General features: G+C 51.4%; 2 protein-coding genes across 16 annotated transcripts in view; one reads left to right on the top strand and one right to left on the bottom strand.

The window, feature by feature from the left end:
- AGAP1 (ArfGAP with GTPase domain, ankyrin repeat and PH domain 1) overlaps nt 1-12,551 on the top strand; it is a 295,523-nt gene extending 282,972 nt beyond the window's left edge. For all 15 annotated transcript variants that reach the window (XM_040703942.2, XM_004942493.5, XM_421880.8 and 12 more), the window contains 2 exons: nt 4,368-4,623; nt 4,971-12,551. In XM_040703942.2, coding sequence (XP_040559876.1) covers nt 4,368-4,623; nt 4,971-5,174 — 460 coding nt within the window. In that variant the 3' untranslated portion in view covers nt 5,175-12,551. The remainder of the gene's footprint in view (nt 1-4,367; nt 4,624-4,970) is intronic.
- Nucleotides 12,552-19,153: 6,602 nt separating this feature from the next.
- Nucleotides 19,154-21,451, bottom strand: GBX2 (gastrulation brain homeobox 2). The gene is made up of 2 exons (NM_205068.2): nt 20,684-21,451; nt 19,154-20,224 (listed from the first exon to the last, which is right to left on the bottom strand). Exons 1-2 carry the CDS (start codon nt 21,177-21,179, stop codon nt 19,698-19,700), a joined length of 1,023 nt encoding a protein of 340 aa, NP_990399.1. The 5' UTR covers nt 21,180-21,451; the 3' UTR covers nt 19,154-19,697.
- Between the last annotated feature and the right edge of the window lie 1,326 nt (nt 21,452-22,777).

Raw genomic sequence — 22,777 nt, 5'->3', positions numbered from 1 at the left:
ACTTTGCAATAGAGTGGGGTCTTCTCCTGCAGAGAGGAAGCCCCTGTGTTTTCTCAGCATATTGTTCCCGGCTCCTCTTCCATGCCTCTCCTCCCAGTTCCTGCTTTGCTTGGGACAGGAAGACACTTTGGAAATTCCTTGCTGCTAGCCCTTTCTTCCTGCCTTCTCTTCATCTCCCCCCTTCCCTTTGCTAGTTGCAATTAAAAGTATCATGAGCCTTTCCAAAAAGTTCTTTCCCCCACAACGTTTCGCTTCCCTTTTACCCATCACAACACTGCATCGCCAACTCTAACCAAAGTGATGCTGTTTATCAGACATCTGTGGGGTCATTGCAAAGGGTTTTCTTTAAATGGCCAGCCCTGGCACGATCAGCCACACAGCTCTGACAGCGGGGCTGCACCGGTCATTAGGTGATGTATGCTTCTTGCATGCTGGACCACAAAGCTAATGACATATTCTGGGATGCTCCCAGAGTTTGGGAGCTATGGGAGTTAGATTTACTTCATTTTGTTGGAACAGACACATTAACTTTGTCAGCTGTCCAACAGCAGAGAAAATCTGGCAGTTCTCCTGCTGAGCCAGCCAGGTTATTGCCGCATTAAATGTTGCACTTCAGTAAGCATCCAGAAATGGCAGCACACGAGCATGGCACTCACACGGCACGGACGTTTGGGTGAATGGCAGTAGAGAGAGGCCTCCTCAGTCACAAAATAATTCTTTTTAGTAAGAGAGAATAAAATGTTTAACGCTTTTCACCAAGATGGGTGAGCCAGGCGCCACTCTGGAAGGGACTGAGCTGCACAGGGCCAAGCTCCTAAATGAGCATCTCTGGTGCAAGCTCACAAGCAGAGAATGAAGAGTAGGTCTGAAAGGAAACTGTGCTCCAAGCGAATCTGCTTTTTATGTTCTCTCATGCTACCTAGTTAACCCTCCCCCCTCACAGTGCCCAGTATTTATGTTTCCAGATAATAATGATGTGATGTGGCTGGCAGAGTAATTTAAATAATTGGACATTATCTTGAGAAGCAAGCACCTAATGAGATGAAAATAAACTGAGAAGTGAAATTTTCATCTGTTTCTAATAACTCTTACCTATGTACAGTATCGCTGCTCTGTCAGGGTTTTCATTATTCGTACCACTTTGTACATAGAGTTCACCAGTGACGGAGACTTGCAGAGCTCAGTGATGGTTTTAGGCCAGGGCTTAGTGGATTATATCCCTTTCCTGCAGAATATTTTGCAGTCTTACCCTGCTGTATTTGGCCCTTGTATATCCAGAAAGGTTTTAAGCTTTTCTTGGAAGTCTGAGTTTGAATTGACAGCTTCAGAGAGAGAAAGCTCAAGCAAAGCCTGATCTCACTTTCATTCTTTTTTCTATAAATTTGTATTCTGTTACTCTGGAGTTTATAATCTCTAATTCACCTGTGCATTTGCATTAAAAAGTAGGCAGCTCACACGTTCTCTAGCATTAGGTGTCATAGGTACCGTCCAGGCACCTGATGATGATGCTTCTCCAATATACTGGCTTTAATCTGATCTTGAACAAGGGATTCTGCTGGGTTTTAGTAACTCAATAAGTAAGCAAAGTAGTCTTGTTCTGGCTTATGGATGTCACGTGAAGACAACTAGAACTGAAACTGTATTGTTGAGGGAGTTGCTTAGAGTGGAAGTTACCAGAATTACAAGAAAGGAAGGAAAATGAGAGAAATATTTACTAGCGGGTGTTTAATTGTACATTCCCTTTATTTTGGGGGATTGGTTCAGTATCTTTTGATTAGTTGCTCTTCCTCTCATTTCCTTGTACTCTTATTCAGTTGATTTATTTAAAGGTATGTCAGTGCTGGCTGAAGCGAAACACTGTGCCTCCTCTTCCTTCTTATTGCTGACCGCTCCAATAATTCATTTTTTAGCTCATTAGCTAACAGGGGATGTGAACGGTGGTCCTCCAGGGGACTGGAATGAGGTTAAGTGATCTACTGCTGACAACTCTGCTCTTGGACTGGCCTTCCTGTGGGGAAATGAAACCTCAACCAAGATGGGCTGTGGACCCCAGAAGTGAGATTGTGGCATCAGAATGCGTTTATGTTGTGTTGTCAGGTTCTAAGGTGGATGCATGCAGTGGAGCTGAAGCTGTTATCTAAGAAAGTGCCCAGAACTTGTCATTTGAAATGAAATGGTTTGTGCCAGAAATGGAGGGAGGAGGTCTGTGGATGTTGGCTTTGTAGAATATGTTTCAGAACTGGTCCTTCTAAATTTCTGTTGTACCAGTCCACGAGGCATGGGCAAGCATGCTCCTCTTCCTACCTGTGTCATCAAGTGTAATTTTCTGTGAGAAAACCCAAACAACGTATCTTTCTTTGTACCCAGTTTGAACAGTTGAATAGGATCTAAATCTCATTCCATAGACAATGTCAGTGACATGCTGCCCCCAAATGTCTGCGACTTTTAAAACATCTCTGCTTTTGTTGGTAGTGTTCACTGTGTTCCCACCACAGCACTGGAGCCTGGGGGATGTTCTCCCCATCACTTGGTCTGGCTTGCCTTTGCACTGTTCCCATGCAGCATAGAGCAGGTGTGAAAATCGTGCCAGCAAATTTGTAAAACAACAGCCTAAAAATCTAAAAGCTCCACCTGAAGTCTCTGTTTCCACATTGCAATGTAGTTTATGATGAGTAGTGATTAGAGCTGGGAGACTCGCATCACACAGCTTGAGTTTAAACAGAAGGGACTTCTCTTCCAGCCGTGGTCATACAGCTGCTGATGCTGTGGCTGGAGCCCAAAGTTGCTCAGAGGTGGTCTGTGAAGATGGGGGGGGGGGGGGGAGGCAGTCATTTGCAGACTCAACAGCACTAAAAAGATGGTGGTAGTTACGATGCAGGCAGAAAATGAAGTATGTTCTGCCTTCTGGACCTATGGGCATATGAGAAATAAATCCCCTAAGCCCAGGTGTGTGCCACTGGTGTGAAACAGGGCTGGCTCAATCACTTCATTTTTCAGTCTGGGGTGTTTAAATGTGGAGTGTGTGTATTGGTTACACTCTCAATACCTCAATACATACTTAAAAAACTGATGAGAGCTTTATTAAGCACTATCTGGGTACTGGTCCTGGAGATGTTGTGATGCTGCAGGAGCGCACATTTTATTGTAAGTAACTGTATGTGTGTCACTTCAGCCTCCTCAAAGCACTGCTACTGTATTTTTACCTTAAAACAACACAGCTAACAGAGGAGCTAAGGATCGCAGTGGTAACAGAAGTCATTTTCTTTCTTCTCTCCATCTTGAGTACCTGAACTGATCCTGTTTATCAGATCCTGCCATCAAAGGTTAATTTGCGGCTCCCTAAATGTTTTCTTTTGTGTCTGTGCCTTTTAGCTTGCAGGAGTCATTCAAAGGTTTAATTTAAGCGCAGCACTTTTTGTGTTAATTATCTGTTTGCACTTTTTCTCTAAAAAAAAACTCTACCTGTCTGTAGGGTGGATTGTCATTGGTGCAGAGAAGCACATGCTTTGGGAAGCTCTGCATGAGAGCATCCAGAGAGGTCACACTAAGGTCACTCCGCATGTACCAGGAAATGATGCAAAACTAATCCAGATTTGCTGTTGGAAGGATCTGTTTACATAAGTATTTAAAAACAGATTAGGGCTAACCTGACACTAGATTACTGGGAGTAGTGTAAACAGTGCTGAAAGGCGTAAACAGAGCTTTTCCTTTTGTACTCCGGAGGAAAAAATATGTCACCAGTAACAAGTTGCCTTGCTAGATGATGTATATGGTTTTCACAGGCTGCACAGATTACCTCAGGTACCTTCAAAAGAGGCTTTGTGTGGGGCTAGATCTCTTAGATCATATAATTGTATGTTAATTTTTGTAGCAGGGAGTGGAGGCGGTTGTTTGTAGCCCTTGTTATCCTGCAACATAATAGCATCCAGAAGGCTTTTGATAGTTACTTGACATATCAGGAGGAAATGGCGCTTCAAAGTGCCGTTTTGATAGTTTGCATTTTGGAAAAACAAACAGGAGAACCCTCCATATGTCTTTTGCATTGGAAACAGGACTCGGTTTTTGAAAGAGGAAGCACCTCTGCAAGCAAGGCTGTGTCTTGCAGGGGTTGATCTGCTGATTGAAATGCAAGCCCAGGCGCAGGAGGGGTGGCTGAGAGTTGTCAGTGCCGTGCTGGTCACTCCAGGTTTCAAACACAGACATTTTGTATATTTTCTGTACTGTGTTTTGCTGCACACCTTAACTCTAATGTGAACACCGTCTGCCTGATTCATTTTCTTTCTCTCTTTCTGTTGATTGGTATTTGCTAGCATGCTGGTAGGCAGCAAAGCCAGGCCGGAGTGACGTATTCTCTTTGGCTTCTCTAGGGAGGAAAAAGAGCGCTGGATACGTGCAAAATATGAGCAGAAGCTCTTCCTTGCCCCGCTGCAGTGCCTGGAACTTTCTCTTGGCCAACACCTCCTGAGGGCTACAGCCGAGGAAGATCTGCGCACAGTCATCCTGCTCCTCGCCCACGGCACGCGGGAGGAGGTGAATGAGACCTGCGGAGACGGCGATGGGCGCACAGCCCTGCACCTGGCCTGCAGGAAGGGAAACGTGGTGTTGGTGCAGCTCCTGATCTGGGTGAGTGCTTGCTCATCGCACGCTCTGTAAAGATGGCAACTTACCCTCCCTTCCGTCTGTTGCCATTGGTAGAAAGTAAACAACAGAATGAGGAAGGAGAGCTTTCCTTAGCACCTATTGGAAATGCCATTTGAAATACCTCGGTGACAAATTTTGTTCCAGCTGTAAGACCCTCCCTGTAGAAACCTTTCTGTGTGTAACCCACCAACGTTCTGCTCCCTTCCCTCTCCCTCCCCTCCCTTTCCCCACCCTCAGCTCAGTTCCAGCCCTCCTGGCCTGAGCTCGCTCCCTCTATTGTAACGCTCTGTCTGCACCAGACCTTCAGGTGGCATCTCTTCTTTCTCTAGTACGGCGTTGACGTGATGGCACGCGATGCCCATGGGAACACCGCGTTGGCCTATGCCAGGCAGGCTTCGAGCCAGGAGTGCATTGATGTTCTCCTCCAGTACGGCTGCCCCGACGAGCGCTTCGTCCTCATGGCCACTCCAAATCTGTCCAGGAAGAACAACAACCGGAACAACAGCAGTGGAAGGATGCCCACCATCATCTGAGGAGCTCACTCATGTATTCACTGACCTGAATTACATCCGCGGCCTCATATTCCTCCATTCCCATCACGGCTCTGCTCTGTGAGTCCAATAACTTCCCTTTTCCCTTTACCCTTCGGTGCATCCCTGTCCCATCCAGAAACAGCACATCTGGATAGCACGAGGGGATGAGAAGGAGCAAAAGGGGCTGCAGAGAAAGCAGTTGTTTCAGTGACAGCTCTCGAACGATGGAGACGGGACAGCAGAAGCATGCGAGAGCGCGTGGGTTCTCTAGGACACGGCACGTGGCATGGGACCATGGGGACAGTTGTCCCTGGGCACAGGCTCTACAAGTGCGGAAGGCAGGGGCGGAGGGAGGTGAGAGTGGGAGCGAGAGGAGAAGAAAGAAGAAATGGTAACTTTCCATAACTGACAGTTAAGCACATCAGTACATTTCACCTCTACCAAACGGAACGGCTGGATTTCATTCTCTTCTCTGAAGAGCTTGACGGCATAAATCAGAAGCAAGCACAGAGTTTGTCAGGTTTGAAGCTCCTATGATGGTATGTGTCAAATCAGTTGTAGCTAATCTGTCCAGGGAGAATACTGGCTTCATTACACTTGTATAGTTGAGTTCTTCCAGCATTACCGCTGTTTAATAGAACATGATTAGTCATCACGGAGAAAAAAGCATATTAGCTGAGGAGGTAGTTACATGGCACGCTTCGGTGATTGCTTGGATGTGATTGCAATATTCTTAGAAGCATCATATTATCTCAGACATGTTCTTTCAAGCCCTTGGAGCCCTCCTTTCTAAATTCACTGTCATAATTTAGTATCTGTTTAATTTTTCAGTCCAAAGAGAGGAAATGAGTTGCTGAGTGTTATTTGACTGCAGTCTCCTTGGTGTAAAAACAAAATGGAAAAAATAAATAAGAGTAACTATGAAACACAAAGAGGAATAATGAATACTGCTAAGGAAAAGCATTTCAAGTACATTTAGTAAAATTAATAAATGCATTAAAGGCTAATATTTTTCCAGCCAGCAGAAATACGTCCTGTCATTTTGCCAAGGTAAACGTGTTGAGTTTTTGGTCACTCCTGTGATGCATTGCCTAACTTATACAGATTTTGTATTGTGTCTTTAGATTATATGTATGTAAAATCTATTTGAATAAAAAAATCATAAATATGCATTGATTTTTTTTGTACAGAAAATGACACCTCTGTTAATTTATAAACTGTAATGGATGTGAACTAAATAATGTGCAACTAGTTAGGATCTGTGGATTCCAGATCACTGTATGTTGAAAATACCCCCAGCAGTGAACTCTGTTTCCATTGCAAGCCTTTGAGGAACATATCAGAATGAGATTATGGCACGCTTGGCATGAAAAAAGTCTCTCTCTATATATATATATATATGAGACCATTTAGAAAGGAGAAGAGGCTGTTTCTCAGCACTGTAAATATATTTTACTTCAGAAGTCATGATGCTTTCACAAGCCAAGACGAAAAGCCATAGTCTGGATGTGTGCAGATCAGATTTGATTAGTTTCAGGATTGATAGCCTTCACCGAGGTGGGCAGGGCATGGCTGCCCTAACTCTGAACCTGGCTGCTTTCTGGGAGAAAAATGGCTTGTTGAAAGTAGCCTGGGCAGTTCGTTTGAGTTCCAAGTTTTAATACTTGACTTGATTTTTATTGTTTTATTATTGTTATTGTTATTTGTATTACCAGACAGATCCTGGCTTCTGCCTTTTTCTGCAAAACCAGGTTTCTGGCACAGGGAAGCAGGCTGTACGTTTTCTGGCAGACCGAAAGGTAATCTTTAAGTGGCATATGGCAATGTGAAGATGGGGGAAGGGTGTATCACAGAGAAAGTTGAAAACTCAACTGAATTAGATGGCAAAGGAGCAATTATGTGAAGTCAGTGAGGTGCACACAGCATAGTAATTTGGAAATATACCTGCTCCTTATGTATTTCCCAAGCCTTCAGTGTTGTTCTTCCTTGGGGCTCTGTATTTCATTTGACATATGAATGGGAGGATGATAGCAGTTGCTAAACAAAATATGGGTCGACACAAAATGAGAAGGAAAAAAAATGATTCTGGGTGTCTTAAGGAAAAAAAGAAAAGAGAGAAAATTACAGATTGGGTATAAAATCATAAAATCACAGAGGAAAAGCAAGCCCAGAGGTGAAAGCTTGAGAATATTGACTGGCTTTCCCTGTTCTGTGCTGTTGTCATACCATACTTTGATACTGTACTGACCCCTGACCACAGGGGGGTCTTTCTCCATCCAGCCTAGACTGGCTGCATCAGATTGATGCTACATCTGATTCTGTTCATGCTAGGATTTTTTTTTTTTTTAACTTTTGAGGGATAATTGCTATTTCTCCATCGTTCCCATGCAGCTCTGGTACTGATGGGTGGTCCGTCGGTGATAGGACAACCCATTGAAGGCTCGGCTGAGTGGGATGCTGAACGTCCCCGTTGTCTTGGTGCTCACAAGCTTTCCACTCGTTCCAGGGGGCACAGTTTGAACTGGGGAAGTGCAGCACATGTTCCCAGAGGTGCAAGCTGCCTGCTGCTCCCCTGGGAACATCCAGCGTGTTTCTCTTGGAAAATCAAGTCCAATGTTTCAAAATACGTTGCAGGCAAATTTGCCGCGGTTGAGTTCTCAATGATTCTTCCATTTCAGAGCTTATTTTTTTCCTAATTGAAAATATTTTCTGTACATAGGTGAAATGTTCTCTTTAGGCCACCTTTCTGAGCGTAAGATGTGAGAAACAAGGGCAGCCAGGCTGTCGTGCAGGCTTCAGGTAGAAGAATTGTACGCTCCTTTCATTAAAAGAATTCTGCAGGTGAACCTTGGAAAACAGAATTTTTTTTTAGGAAAGGAACTTCCACTGTATTATAGGAAAAACGATGTATCAAGCGTGGCCAACTAATAACCTCATGCTTTAATTAAGCGGTGACACGGTTGCTTTTAACCTAAACATAGCTTTTCCTTGGACGTATCAGCATTGGCAGTGATGATGTCAAAGCAGTGCTCTCATAGGCTGTGCTTGGCTTCCCCAGGGAGAACCTCCATCAGCCGAGCCCAACTGTCCTTGGCTTTGTGCCCTGAGGTTTCGGGACTCCGTGCTCTCTCCAGGCGGATGCATTTGCGCTTTGCAAAGGGTGTTCTTGAAGCCATCCAGGTGTGGAGACAGGCAGTACATACAGAGGCTTTGAGAACCTGCAGGAGTTGTTCCCGTTGCGTTCTGTCTTCTCACCTGTCCATTTTCAGGTCTTCTTTTTGCCTTTAGCCCCTCCTGTTGCTTTTATGGAACCCACTTGTCAGACTGCTTACACCCTTCGAGCACGTGATGAGCGAATTAAACACAAATTGAAATCCGGTCAGTAAGAAATCCCAGCAGAAATGCATTGACTAAATCTGTTAGTGTTACCTGAGGGAATTGAGATTGTGGCTGTGTTTCTCACCGAGCGCCCCAGTGAACCCTTCTCATGATCCCAGATCCTTTTAAATCCCACTTCCTCTGCACTTTATCGACCGTGACTAAAACACTAGATGGAAGTGTTTGCTATTAATGTCAGCACTTTTCTTCTATTTACGTTGGGCTAATTGCTGTTGAAGAGCAGAGGTGAGCCAAACGCATTGAATCTGGCAACTGAACCTTCACCTACCAGGAGTTCAGTAGGGTTTTACTTATTCCTCACTATTTTCTTGGGAAAATACGGAGTCTTGCCAGTTCAGAGATTTGGCCAAGGGCTCCCATTGCCAGATTTCTGGTTTCATTGCTAAAAGGGAGCAGAAGGAAAGCTGTTTCTGCGGAATCTTGGTATATCCCAAGCTGGGAAGACCAAAAGAGCTATTTGAAAGGAGGGAGGGTTTGTAAGCATTTCTACTTGGGTGTAGTGTATAATAACTGTGTAAACATGGATATTGTTTACTCTGCTGTCTTTCCCCATTTCCTTAAATTATGTGTGTTAGTGCACGGAGTTTTAGCTGCACTTGGAGATTTCCCCTGGCAAGAGGAAGCTGTGTAATGTAAAGAAGGGAATAGAGGTGTGAGTGCAGATACATTCTTAGCAATGATCTCCAGCACTGTAATGTAGCATAATTAGATGATATGGTTTTCAGATAGCTTCATCTTTTATATTTGTATGGAGATCGGGAAAAATGAAGTAATTTGTAGTTTCTAGTGTAAAGTAGTAATAGTGGAGACAAGCACAGATTTCACAGAGGGCTCCTTAGGGCCCTTCACAAATGTCTCGGGGAGCCGTGTTTGCACCTTAACAGGGAACGGGTGTTGGTTGTACTTGGAGGTACCTAAGGCGAAGAAGGAGAGTGCTGGGGACCAAACGTGGGGCACTTGGTCTGGATGCGTGAGGACTTGCCCATTCACACTTCATCATCAGGACTCTTTGTTTCCCCCTGCTATAGCTGTTAGCACAAGGGATCTCTGTCTGTTAGTCTTGGATCCTCTGTTGAACATCTTCCATTTCGGCCGATCCATGGGTAAAATTTCTTGTAAGACGTTTTTGGCTATTCTTGTTTGCTGCGTAGCAAACTCAATACCACAAATTAAAAGGTTCTGCAAAGAGTTTTGACTTAGTTACTCAAAAAATCAGTGGGTTAAATGATTTTATTAGAAGGAAATCTCCGGTTTGAATAAGCATGGAGTAGAGCAAACTATCCAAAGCTGTAGGTAGGTAGATCTGTTCTAGGTTTTGTTTGTTTTTTTATCATGGGCCAGTTTTTAAAGAGAGTATTTGGTGATTTCATCTCATAACGGTTCCCTTGAGTTGGCTGAATATGCCTCACGTTTTTAACAGGGGGTAAGGGGGTTTTGGCTGATGTTTTCAGAGCTGTCCATAGGTCTTATTTTGAGGGAAGGGTTGCACGGTCTCTGAAAATAAGACGGCTTCTCATCAGTGCCACCCTCAGCCCCAAACCACTACTCATGCTTTTGGTGATCTTGGCCCCTACGTTTCATTTCAGGCGACAGCAATGTGTGGCTGAATGAACTCCCACACTTTGCTCTTGTTCCCCGAGTGCTTGGGGGACGTCTCTTGGGGGCAGATGGAGGACAAATCTTTTCGTCTTCATGCATTTCACCTCTCTCCAATCCCTGTAGCATATTCAGGCAGTAGCAGTTGGTTCTGCTGATGTGCAATGCTTCAGCTTTCTCTTGGCCATGAACTTCGGGGCGTGTATTTGCTTCCAGTCCTAAGAGTTGCCTATTTTGCGATGCTTCGGAGCTAGTAATGTTTACCTGTGTGTTATGTACAAAGCGTGAAGGGGGGTGGGGGGCTTATCGAGGTCTAATGGCATGCCTTTGGGATGACCGTGTTGCTTGCTGGCAGTGAATGCACCATCCGCTCTTTTGTGTATGCCACGTTCTACAGAACTGATCGGTGTGTTTTGCTTCTGAGAACTCATCCTTCTGTCCTTCCCACCTCCCTCTGCCTGTTGTTAGGGTAGCTTAAATACTCTGAGGGCAACTGAGTGGGAACCCCAGAGCAACCCCAGTGCCTCGTGGGAAGCTGGTAGCACTTCTCTGGTCTCTATTTGCCAGATGGAGGGAGTGATGCTGTGCTGAAGGCAAGCCCCAAGCCCAGGCAGGACTGGGAGAGGCTCTGGGTGAGGTTTGGCAGGCAGTTGCCATGTCTAGAAGCTCAGTGGTTGAGCTGAGTTGGTCATCAAGTGCAGTGAAGTCCTAAGTTGAAGCAGTGTATTGCATGGATGTCACTAACCAGATTAACTAAAAGTGCTTTGCATTTGTGTGTGTGTATGTATACACATATGTGCTCAACATACCTCTATCAGCCATCCTCAGAGTGTCCACGCACACATTTACACGTCAATCGCAGCCCAAAGCTGGGGCCAGGTTTTCAGATTGATGTTTTATAAATGGGCACATTTCCCAGTTTGGCTCAGACCAGCCATTTCCAGGAGTGCAGGAGGGCTGCACAGTACCACACAGGGCAGGGAGATGCAGGAGCTGGCTCTGGAAAGCTCGGGGTTCACAGAGATGCCTGGCTCAGAGCAAAAATTCAGCTCATTCAAATGGCAACAGCTGAATTCTGAAGCTGGGACTGAACTGGCTGCTTTGCCTGGGATGGGAACTGAAGCCCAGCAGCCTGTGGGCACCGGGGGAGGAGACATGGATGAGGATAAGGACAGAAGACTTGCTTCCCAGAGGCCCTATCTTCTTTATAAATTTGCTCAAATTAGTGGCTGAATTTAAGCATGGGCCCAAGGACTGCCCTCCTGCAGCCAATCCAATGGTATTTTGGGTCCTTCCTTCACCTACAGCGTTCCCAGGGAGGGAGACGTGGTGAGGTGTTGGTGAGGAGCAGGGCACCTCCTCATCCTTACGCAGGTGTCTGTGGCCATTGAACTCTAACATGGTGCTTTGAGGGAGTCATAAGCATCAGCCAACATGTGCTAAGGCCTCGTGTGTACTGACAGCGCAGGGAAGCCCGGACAGGTGTGCTCACAGCATCTCTACTCTTGCTTTCAGTTATGCTCATTGAGATCATACTGGTGGGCAGGTTGGGCTGGGGTTCAGCACATCCCTATGGGTATAACCAAATCCAGGGCAGGGCTGACAGGGAGAGGCAGAACTGGGCTCAGATGCACAAAGGCCGTGGTTGGGTGTCAGCCCCACCGGCACCTCCATGTCAGCCATCACTGCCAGGCAGGACGTGTGCCCCATTTCTCCCTGTGTCCCCTTACACCCGTGACTGATGCAAAGGCCAGACTTGGTGTTCAGGGGTGCTGAGCCCCCGTGTCGTTGCGTTCTTTTTGCTTTGTGATGCTTGTGTTTCTGGTTAGGACGGGGAGGAAGGGCGCCCAGGTGAGTAGGGTCACCTGAGAACTGTGTTTGGGGTAGAGGCAGAGATACCTAGCACATGGCAGGCTTTAGAGCAAGGTTCGTTTGGGTTGTTTTTGTTGTTTTTTCTTTTTTTCTGTTTCTGTAAATAGTAATGTATAAATGATGACGAGACAGTGTGGAAATTATTAAAAAATACGTCTTTTGTTGTTGTTTTTATATTACCTCATTCAGCAAGTTTGTTTTACAATGACTCGATGCTTTATTTATATTGTTTGTACTGTAATTAAAACGATTGATAAACATTTCACTTTGCTCGTTGTTTCATATGATTTTGTTTTGATTACGTATGCCAGTTTGTATTATGTTTCCCTTTCCTCTCTCTTCGCATTGAGGTTTTCGTGTCAGCTGTACAGGATTCTGAGTTAAAAGACAAAAAAAAAAAAAAGCAATTAAAAAAGGACAAAAAAAAAAAGAAAGTTGTAAAGTACCACAGAGGGAGACTGCTATATTGTATAGTCTCTTTCTAATAAAGACAAGAAAACTTGTTCGTCACAGCTCTGTTCTTTGCGGTGTTATTGAGGGACACCTGCCCCAGCCCTGCTCCACCAGTATTAATGATGAGATACTGTCACTCCTCGCCAGCAATAAAGATGAAGTATGATCCGAGACCTGGGATGTCAGAAGAGCTGGGAATGGTGCAAATTGATAAATTAAAAAGCAATAAGTCACCGGACTGTAATGGTGTATATCTAAGAGTTCTGAAAGCGCTTATGAACTAAGTGACAGATCTCCCAGCAAAAAAATACGCGGGCTTTCATTAAAAACAGCCCTTCTCCCAGAGGAGGGGAGAGCAGTAAACGTTGCACCTCGGCTTTAAGAGTCTCTGGAGGAGATCCAAGGAATTAGGCCAGTAACGGTTACATCTGTATCTGCTAAATTGGTTGAAATGATCATTTAAAATAAGAATAATAAAACATCTTTAAGGTCATGGTATGGTATGGTCTAATCACTTCTTTGAAGGGAAATCACGGCTCTCCATTACGATTCCATGAGTGCCGAGCGAAGGGCAACCGGTTGGCTTTTATTTACAGTTGCAAAGATCTTCGCCCACATAGGATGTGAGAAGATAGAGGGAATCTCAGCGGGCCCAAAGGGGTGCACCACAGCAGCCCTTGTGCTGTGAGCAGAGCTGCTCTGGGACAGAGGGAATAGCGGGTAACATTCGGCCTTTTGTTCTTCAGCCCATTAATGGGATAAAGGAGGTGGCTTCACCTGCAATGGGGCTGAAGAAAAATGGAAGCGCTGAAGATGCGTGAGGGTGCTGTGAAGAAGTTAGGGATGTTCAGAAATGAGGTTGAAAGAGCAGGGAAATTCCTTCTAGAGGAGACATAAGGAGGGGGATGGGGCAGCTATGGAATAAACCATGGAGAGGAGTAGATGGGGGATGTTTCAGGTTGGGTATTAGGAGAAATCTCAGGAGGAGCAGTGCTGCAGTGGCACAGCTGACCGTGGAGGTGGTGGAATCACCATCCCTGGAGGTGTTCCATAACGATGGGGATGTGGCACTGAGGGATGTGGGCAGTAGGCATGGTGGTGTGGGCTGGGGTTGGGCAAGGTGAATGGCTCTATGATTCTATGGTCTTCTCCTGGTCCAATGACCAACACATGGGGTCTGATTGGGGCTTGGTGAGGTTTCCTCTTTCCTCTCCTGCTCTTTAATTCTCAGTGCTCCGAGGAGGCTGCACCAGCAGTGTAGGATGAAAAACAGCAGGATGGTTTGTGGTGTTTTTTTTTTCCCCCTCTTTTTCTGTGTATTTTGGGTCTACATCACTGTTCTGTCACACAGCAACTGTACCGCTTTGTTCTTGCAAGGTTTTCCACCGTGTTTAACCCCATCAGGTGTCAAACCATCACCGAAGCGGGAGGTGGGAGCTTTGTGTTCTACCTTTCTTAATCCGCAGTGGGGACTTTGGAACGCGAGAGCTTGTTTTGGATTCCTCAGCGTGTAAAGCTGTGGAACCACTTCTCTCAGCCATCACCAGTCCTCCCCTTGTAAGGGGTGCAGCGTTTGATTTGGTGATGGGCATGGCTGCCTGCTCCTGCTAACTGCCTCCCGGGACCCGGCTGCCCATGGGAGATGCAGGCGCCGGGGGGAGGGGGGGGGCTGAGCAGCATTACAGCTCTTTCATTTCATTTCTCACCTACCCCAAACCCACCCCCACGTACCCCTGGAACACTCTCAGCTGGTGGCATTCACAGATACCTGGGAAGAAAAGGAAATATTCTACTAGAAGGCAACAGAGGTCGGAAAGAGATTTTGAAGGGAAACTATTGCGTCCAATAATAGGAGCAGGGGGACCCCCCCCCCTTTTTTTTTTTCTTTTTTCTTTTTTCTTTTTTTTTTTTTTAAGAACAAAGCAGTAATTACTGTGGGGACCAGACTGCCGTAAGGCCTTGCTGTGTGTTTCCACCCATGCCTACAAAGGCTTTGCTTTGATGGATCCTGGGAGCAATCGCTCAAGAAACCTGCTCCGGAGCCCAAAGACTCCTACACCGGAGGTACTGCATGCTGTTAGCTCTCCTTTCAAACCATCCCCTTGTCTATTGTGCTGTTTCTTACTCATTTTTGGCCACACACCACCCACCGCCTCACCGTGTTAACATCCACTGTTTGGTCTCCATCAGCGTTCAGCAAGCGTTGGTGGCCACTGGGTGCCATTTTTTTTCTGCACGGAGGAATTCAGTGACACACCTTTGCTTCCTGTGCACTTCCACGTCAGACACCATTCTGTCAGCCTGCCCCTCTGCTGTCGTCTGTCACACGGCAACAAAACGTAATGGCATGCAGTGGGAAGGTTCAGCCTCTACTGCCGTACCACCAACATCCACCTCTGACATCGTGGGCCGACAGCGTAACACAGGAGGCATTACTTTCAGAGCAGCCCTTGCAGTCACATCAGAGCAGGTAGAGATCAAATCAATCAGAGATCCTCACCATGAGCTACTTGTTGCCCCCCACCAGCTCAGACTGCCCAAGGAGCAGAGCCTGTCCGTGGCCTCAGGCACTTCCAGGGTAACCCACATCTCTCTGGGCAGCAGTGCTGGGGCCTCACTGTCCTCTGAGTAAAGAACTTCCCCCAGAACACGGCTTTGCAGTGCATGAGTTGCCAGGAAGGGGTCTGCACGGCGTCTGAGGGAAATGCAATTACTGCTGGGGAAACCACCGAACGTGCCGTAGGAAAACCACAAACCACTTTGTATCAGCAATAGGACTGGAAAAACCCACCAGGCAGTAATTTATCTCGCCTAATGTCCAGTAAAGCCCTTAATTGGCCAATAAATGCGGTCACAATAACTGCACTTGACATGCAACGCTGCTGCCAGCAATTAGCACTTACTTATTTGCATACTGCCCTGACCAATCTGCGCTCCTCCATTTCTGGATCTGTTTGTTTTTAAGCCAGGGAGACTCCTTATGTCGGCCAAAGAGAGGATGAGGAGAGCCAAAGGGATCAGAGGAGCAGGCCCACTGCCCACATCCCTCAGTGCCACGTCCCCATGCTTCCTGAACACCTTCAGGGACGGTGACCCCACCGCTCCCTGGGCAGCTGTGCCACTGCAGCACTGCTCTTTCTGGGAAGAAATTGTTCCTAACATCCAAGCTGAACCTCCCCTGGCAAAAGCATGGGTGGCCCTGGGGACACAGAGGCTGTCAGCTGCCCCATCTGGGTGAGCTCCTCTGAGCACTGTGAAAGCAGATTTTGGTGCAGCCCTTCCTCCAATACCTCGCCTATTGCTCTGCACATCCACCTGGTAGCGGGCAGGCTGATGGACTGCAGATTTCCCTGTAACTGAGCTTAATTAGCAAGCTAATCAGGTCTGGAGATGGTTCCAATTTATTTATCGGCTGCTGTGCCGAGGTTCACGCCAGGTGAACAAATATGGGATTTTCCCCATCTCCAGCACCCTTCTCAGCTCCCTCTGGCCACATGAAAGCATTACAAAGGGGGGTATTTATTTTGCCAAAGTATGGGGTGAGATGAAAAGGGGCCGGAGAACGCTCTCAGCGTGGCCAAACCCACACTTCGCTGCAGCATCCCTCCCTGCAGCCCCACAGGGCTGTGCAGCGCCAGGACCGAGCACGCCTCCCATAGGGTCTGAGAGCTGTGCCACGCAGGGAGAAGGGGAACACGGGGCATGAGGGGCTGGAGGACCCCAAAAAAGGCAGCACCACGGGAGAGGGGCTTTTCTGCACCGTCCCTCGGAGACCGCTCAGTGAACGGAGACGGTTATTAGAGGGAGTAATTGGGATCAGCTCGCTTTACAAATGTTACTTTGCAGAACGAGGCAGGAAGACAGATCGATCTCAACTATTATTCATTAAGGAAAGTCCTTTATAAATCCCAAATTAACAATTTCTCTTAGAGAGCCTTCCTATTACCCTTCTTTCACAGGAACTTATTGCCGCTTTGGAAATGTTGAAATATGAAAATAATTGGGGAGGGGGAGGAAGAGCAGTTGTGGGCTTCAGAGCTCAACATCGACGGGGAAAGAAGAATACAGCCGCGTGCCTTAAAATCAGCCCTCATTCGGGGTGGCAGCGTTCTGATAGACGCTATCAGACCACAGCCGCAGCATCGCTCGGAAAAGCCCGAGCCCGGAGTTCGCCTTTCCCTCTGTTAATTGACGGGATGGGAGCGTCGCAAACTCTCCGTCCCTCCGCCGTTTAGGAACGCAGCCCCTTGGTGCTGCTCCTGAGCCCGACTCAGCTGCTCAGAGCCGGAGGAAAGTTCTGTGAGCGGCTTTGCAGAGCCGGAGGGAGGGCGCGATGGGATCGGGTCAGTGTAATCCTGTTTTATCCATTGTAATTCAGGCAGGCAAGGAGACCTCAAACTATAGGGGAAGGGGCTTTGAGAACCTCAGCGGCCCTGCCACAAAGCCGGAGGCTGAGGCCGGGACAAAAGCTGGAGAGAGGATGAAGTGGCTCGAAATAAATAGATTAAGGCTCTCTATGGGCCGGGCGTAGCGGGAGGGAGAAAAGAGCAAGCGAGGGGCGGCCGGGGGGGGCAGGAGGGGAGACGGGGGCTCGGCTGCAGGACCCCAACCTCTAGGGGGGGATTTGTCCTGGGGCCGGCGGGATTTCCCCATCTCTGCGCTGCCGCATCCCATCCACACACGGTTCTGAGTTGTTTTGGAGCCGCAATCGGGCTTTACGAGGCGATTTATAATTCATACAGGTTGTCTTCCCGCATACGGTGTTGCTTTTGCACGTTGGGGTGCCGGCTGCTTTACGAGGGCGACGGAGAGCTTTGCATCCACTGCTGCTTGCCAGCCAGAAAAGGATGTGGGTGAGGATGGGAGCTGACCCCACAGCGGGATCCCCCATAGGGTGCAATGCTGATTATTGCAATGCAATGGGGGGAAGAAGGGGGGGTTGCTCAGCTCTGATGCCCTCACCAGCTTCTGCAGCCCCATGCGGGCACCCGGGGGCTCCTGCAGGCTGGATAGGCACCCCCCCCCCCCCCCCCAGTCCTGTACACCGAGGGTGAGGGCGGCAGGCAGAATGCACAGAGCCCCGCCGGCCCCAGCTGAAATAACGACACCAATTAGGTCCACGCAAAGGGAAACAAGAGGGGAGGCAGCCGGGCACCCCCAAAGGGCTGGGAACCCCCTCCTGGTTTGGGGAGAAGGGTGTGGGGGGGGGTAGCAGCGAAAAGCAGCGACGGCTTCGTTAAGGGAGAGCAGCAGGGAGGGCATCCTCCTGCTGATGGACGCGGCACAAATACGAGATACAATCTGTAACGCTGCACACATAGGGGGGTTCCCACAGCCCCGCTCCCGGGGCGGCCGCTCTCCTTCCCTCCGTGTCGGGGCCGTGGGGCAGCGCTCCCCGCACGGCGCAATTATTTGATCTGCAGATGCGAGAGGAATTTATTGGAACAACAAATAGAGTGATGTCAAAGCCCAACCTTGGATTAAAGCCGGCAGCCAAAGGGGAAGTGTATTAATTTCAAACAGCATCAGAGGCCAGCGCCTATTAGGACGAGCTATTCTTCAGACCCCCCCATCAGAATTAATCATTGGGAGTTAATTTGAAGCTCAGACAAGTTGCTGTTAATTTAGTGCGGGGAGGACGGGATGGAATAAAAAGCCGAGGTGCTGGCCGGGCCTCCTGGGTCTCATTAATCAGCGAGCTGAGACGGCCTGGCTTGATTACAATTTGCAAAAAAATTCATTAGAGCCCGGGCGATTGACAATTTTTCTCTCTGCCCGCGCTCTGACTCATTAGGCAGCCAAATGAAACCGCGATGATGGCGATGATGACAGCCATCAGCCCCGCGTTGTTTATCTCCTACCTCCCCCGGCCCGGCCCGGGGCTGCCCCTCCGCCCCCGGCCCCTCTCCCACGCGAGGGACCCCCCCACCTCCCACCGCCCTCCGCGGCCGCTGCCCAAAGCGCCCCCGCGACCGGGGGGGGGGGGGCCGCGATTCCCTTCCGGCCGTTCTCGGTTACAACGACCGTGCGGAATGAATTGAAAGGAAGAGCGGCGGGGGGGGGGGGGGGGGGGGTTGGGGGGACGACCCACGCGAGGGTTTCACGCGTGTCCCGGCCCCGCACGGGAGCGGTCCCAAAAACGAAGCGAAAAAGAGCGAATTGCTGCGGCCGTCCCGGCTGCCGGTGGGCGTTAAAAACGGGACGAAAAAAAAATAGGAAAAAAAAAAAACCCAAAAAAAGAACACAACAAAACCAACAGAACGAAATGAAGCGCGCGATGCCGCCGCAGAACCCCGTTTCTCTCCCGTTCCCCCCCAACCCCGCGCGGCTTTATTATTATTTTTTTCCACTTTTCCCCGTTTTCTCACTTTTTTTTTTTTCCGGCGAATCCGCGCTCCCCCCCACCCCCCAAAAAGGCGAACTGGGGATAAAAGACCCCCCCCGGGGGTCGAGACGAACCCCGCAGGGAGGTGGGGGGGACGCGGCTCCGCGCGGCGCTCCGGGAGAACCCGAAAAGAAAAGGCGAAGAGGGGAAAAAAGGCGACAACGGCCGCACGCAGCGCCCAACCCGGGGCGAAGGGTGAGGTGGGGGGGGCGCGGGTATTTGGTGTGTGTGTGTGTGTGTGTGTGTGTGTGCGTGTGCGCGCGCGCGCCTTTTTGTTTCTTTGTCGGCTTTTATTCACAAGACGGGAGTTGGCTCCTTAAATTTCATAACTTAGAAGGAAACGGGCTACATCGAAATAAATTAAACCACAACGCTGAATTCGTGCTTTCCTCGGTGTCCGTCTGTCCGTCCGTCCGTCCGTCCTCCTCCCCCCCCTCCCCTCCTCTCTCTCTCTCTCTCCCCCTCTCCTCTCAACGCGGCTCTGCGAGGGGCGGCCCCGCACCGACGGCTCCCCCAGCGCCGTTATCCCGTGGCGCTGCGGGGCGATGCGGTCCCGGTCCCCGGCCCCGCTCCGCGCGGCGTTCCGCCTTCAGTTCTGCCGCTCGCTGCCGGCGTGGGGCTCCGCCGTATCGCTCGTGGGTCGCCGGTGGAGTCGCGTCGCTTCTAGGTTCATTTTGGGGGGGCGGGGAGGCGTTCGTTTGGGTCGTTCGCTTGGGTCGTTTTCGTCTGTTTGGGTTGGTTTCCGTCGCTCGTTTCGCTTTTCAGAGCGGGTCCGGCGAAAACCCCGGTTGTCAACTTTTTTGCCCCCCCAGCGGCGCTCAGGGCCGCGCCTGCTCCAGCTGCTGGTGCTGACTCCTGATGGCGAAGCGGCTGACGTGCACGGGGATGGGCACGACGATCTTGGGGTTCCGCGACGGTTCCCCCGCCTTGGAGCTGGCGTTGCCCGCCTTCACCCGCTTCCATTTGGCTCGCCTGTTCTGGAACCAGATCTTCACCTGCACCTCGCTCAGCTTCAGGGCGTGCGCGATCTGCGAGCGCTCCGTCAGCGAGAGGTACTTCTTGCAGTGGAACTCCTTCTCCAGCTCCAGCAGCTGCTCGCTGGTGAACGCCGTCCGCCGCCGTCGGTTCTTCCCCGTGGCCGCGGCGTTGGCGGCGGCGTTGGCGGCGCTGGGGGGGTTCTCCTCCAACGCGGTGCCACAGTCCTCCTCCCGCGGGGCCGCCGGCGCGGGGCCGTTCTCGTCGGAGCTGTAGTCGAGGTCGCTGTCCATGGAGAAGTTCTCCTCGCGGCCCTTCGCCTCCTCCTCCGCTTTGGGATCGTCTTTGGGGCCGCCGCGGAGGGCCCCGGCTGCAACCGAGCACAGAGCCCCGTTAGGGCCCGGACCCAAAGCCCCGCGTCCGGCGTTTGGATGTCACCGAGGGCTGAGAACCCCCCGGCCCCGGGGCCCCGAATTCCAACGGCTGTATTGAACCGACGGGCTCCGAAGCCCCGTCCCAGGCGCCCGACGATTACGAAGCCTGAAGCGAACCGCGGGCAGCGAACCCCCGGGCCCGGCCCCCCGATTCCTATGCCCGAATTTATTAATAGAAAGCGGCCAACCCCCGGCCTCAGAGCCCCAAATTCCAACGGCTGAATCGAACCGAGGGGCTCCGAACCTCCCCTCTCCGGGCCGGGAAAAGTGAGAAAATTAGGAAATCCCGTCGCCCCCCCCCGCCTCCCCCTCCCCGAACCCCTGTAGCCCGGTCCCCCCCCCCCAGCCCAGGGGTCCTTCCCCACGCGCCCCCCCCTCCATCGGCCCGCACTCACCCAGCGATGCGTGCACGGCGTCGGCAGCGGGGAAGGGTAGCAGCCCCCCCCCGGTTTTGCCGTCGTCTCCGCCGCCGCCGCCGCCGTCCGGGGGAGGCAGTCCGTCGGCCTTGTCGAAGTTCCCCGGGGGGGCGAACTTCCTGGCGGCCTCGGGGCGCGGCGGGGAGGCGGGGAAGGAGCCGGGCAGCGCGGCCATCAGCGTGGAGGTGAGGGCCATGCCCTGCGCCAGCCCGGGGCAGAAGGCTCCGGGCAACGCGGGCAGCGGCGGGGGCGGCGCGGGGGGCAACGGCGGCTGCAGGGCGGCCTGCGGCAGGGCGGGCGGCGGGGGGGGCAGCACGACGGGCCGGTACGGCATGAACATGGGGTAGCCGGTGTAGACGAAGTGGCCGGGGGCGGGCGGCGGGGGGCTGCCGATGAGCGAATCGATGCTGAAGGCCGTGCTGCTTCCCAGCGGGCGCTGCATCATCATCAGCGAGGGCTGGAAAGCCGCGCTCATGCCGGGCCGGCGGAGGAGCAGCGGCGACCACCTTCTTCCTCCTCCTCCTCCTCTTCTTCTTCTTCCTCCTCCTCCTCCTCCTCCTCCTCCTCCTCCTCTTGCTCGGGCTCGGGCTCCGGCTCCCGCAGCTCAGCGCCGCGCAGCGCCCACGCGTGGGGCCGAGCCGGGGCGGAGCGGGGCCGCCGCCGCCCGCACATCGGGGCCGGCCGCCCCCCGCCGCCCCGCACCGCGCTGCCTCTGCCCGCCCGCTCCCCCGCGCCCATTCACATTTTGCCCGGCTGGGAACACGGCCCGCCCCACGTGTCCGCCGAGCGCGCCGCCCATTGGGCAGGCGGCTCCGAGGGGCGTGGCCTATCGCGGAGGCCACGCCCCCTGTTCCCACGGCCACTCCTCTCCGCCTCCGGACGGGGCGTTCCCATTGAGCGCGGCGGGTCGGCCCCGCGGCACCGGACCCCCCCCCTTTTCCATTCATTCTTATTTTCTTATCGCCGTTATTTCGTTTTATCAGTTTTCTTTAAATCGCCTTCACCTCAATTGTTTGTTTCCATTTCTTTCGATCTTTAATATTTATCTTCCCTTCCTTACTCTCTTCCCGCTTTTCTCCCCTTCATTATTATTATTATTATTTCACTTCCATCAGTTTTTTCACCCCCCCCCCCCCCCCCGGCTCCGAAGCTGCCCCCCCCCACCCCCCCCCGCCATTATGCGGAGCTCCATTCATCGCCGCGGCGGAATTACGGCCCCGCGGCCGCCGCCTTCATCGCAGCCTCTCGGAGCGCGGGGACAAAAGGAGGGACGCGAACACAAAAAGAAGGGAAAGGGGGGGGGGGGGGGAAGCCCCAAACTTGGAAATTGAACGTGAAGGGAACTTCGCGCAACTCCGAATGGCCGTAAATAACGGTAACGGGAGAGGCGAAGAAGCAAAGCCCGGCTGTGACGGGGGGTTCCCAGCCAGGATGGAGCGGTTCGGGAAATAAAATTAAGAAGGAAAAAAATAGAGAGATAGAGAGAAAAAAAAAGGGGGGGTGGGGACGGGACGGGACCGACCCCGGCGTGGGGGGGGCCGCAGCCTTCGGCCGCTCCCGCTTTGGCTTTGGGGGCCCACGCGCGGTGTGTGCGGAGGATGAGCCGCACCCCACAGCTGCCTTCCCGGAGCTGGGGGTCCTGGCAGCGCCCCCCTCCCCCCACCGCCCACCCCCCCGGGGATGGGCTGCGTGGGGCCGCGCTCCTCCGGCCAGCCCCTCAGCGGCTATTGAGCCCAAACCCCATTATGGGGTCGGTGGGAGTTCGGCCCCGGTGACCCCACTATGGAGTTTATCGCTGTTGGGGCGCTGGCCTTCCCCCCCCATCCGTCAATGCGTGCTCCTTTGGGGGCTTTGAGTCTTCCATGGGGGCTTTGGGGCCCAGCTCCCTCTTCCGTGGGCCGGGAAAACTCATCCGCTCTCCTCACCCCCCCTCGGGCGCTCCGTGGCCGTCCCTTAGGCACTGTCCCCCCCCCCCCAGTGCCGCCTCCTTGAGGCTGCGGGGCTCCTTCGCGGGGGGCGAGGGGAAAATCCCCGTCCTCCCACGGTGCCCCGCTCCTTCCACCCGAATGCCAT

The sequence above is a fragment of the Gallus gallus genome, chromosome 7 (assembly GCF_016699485.2).
Source record: "Gallus gallus isolate bGalGal1 chromosome 7, bGalGal1.mat.broiler.GRCg7b, whole genome shotgun sequence".
Classification (NCBI taxonomy): Eukaryota; Metazoa; Chordata; class Aves; order Galliformes; family Phasianidae; genus Gallus; species Gallus gallus.
Note: the sequence above shows the minus strand (reverse complement) of the source record. Positions and strands in the feature narration are given on the sequence as shown.

Coding starts and splice junctions, on each gene's coding strand:
- GBX2 (NM_205068.2), bottom strand. CDS start 21,179: ATGAGCGCGGCTTTCCAGCCCTCGCTGATGATGATGCAGCGCCCGCTG. Junction 20,225..20,683: donor CGCCGTGCACGCATCGCTGG/GTGAGTGCGGGC, acceptor GCTCGGTTGCAG/CCGGGGCCCTCCGCGGCGGC.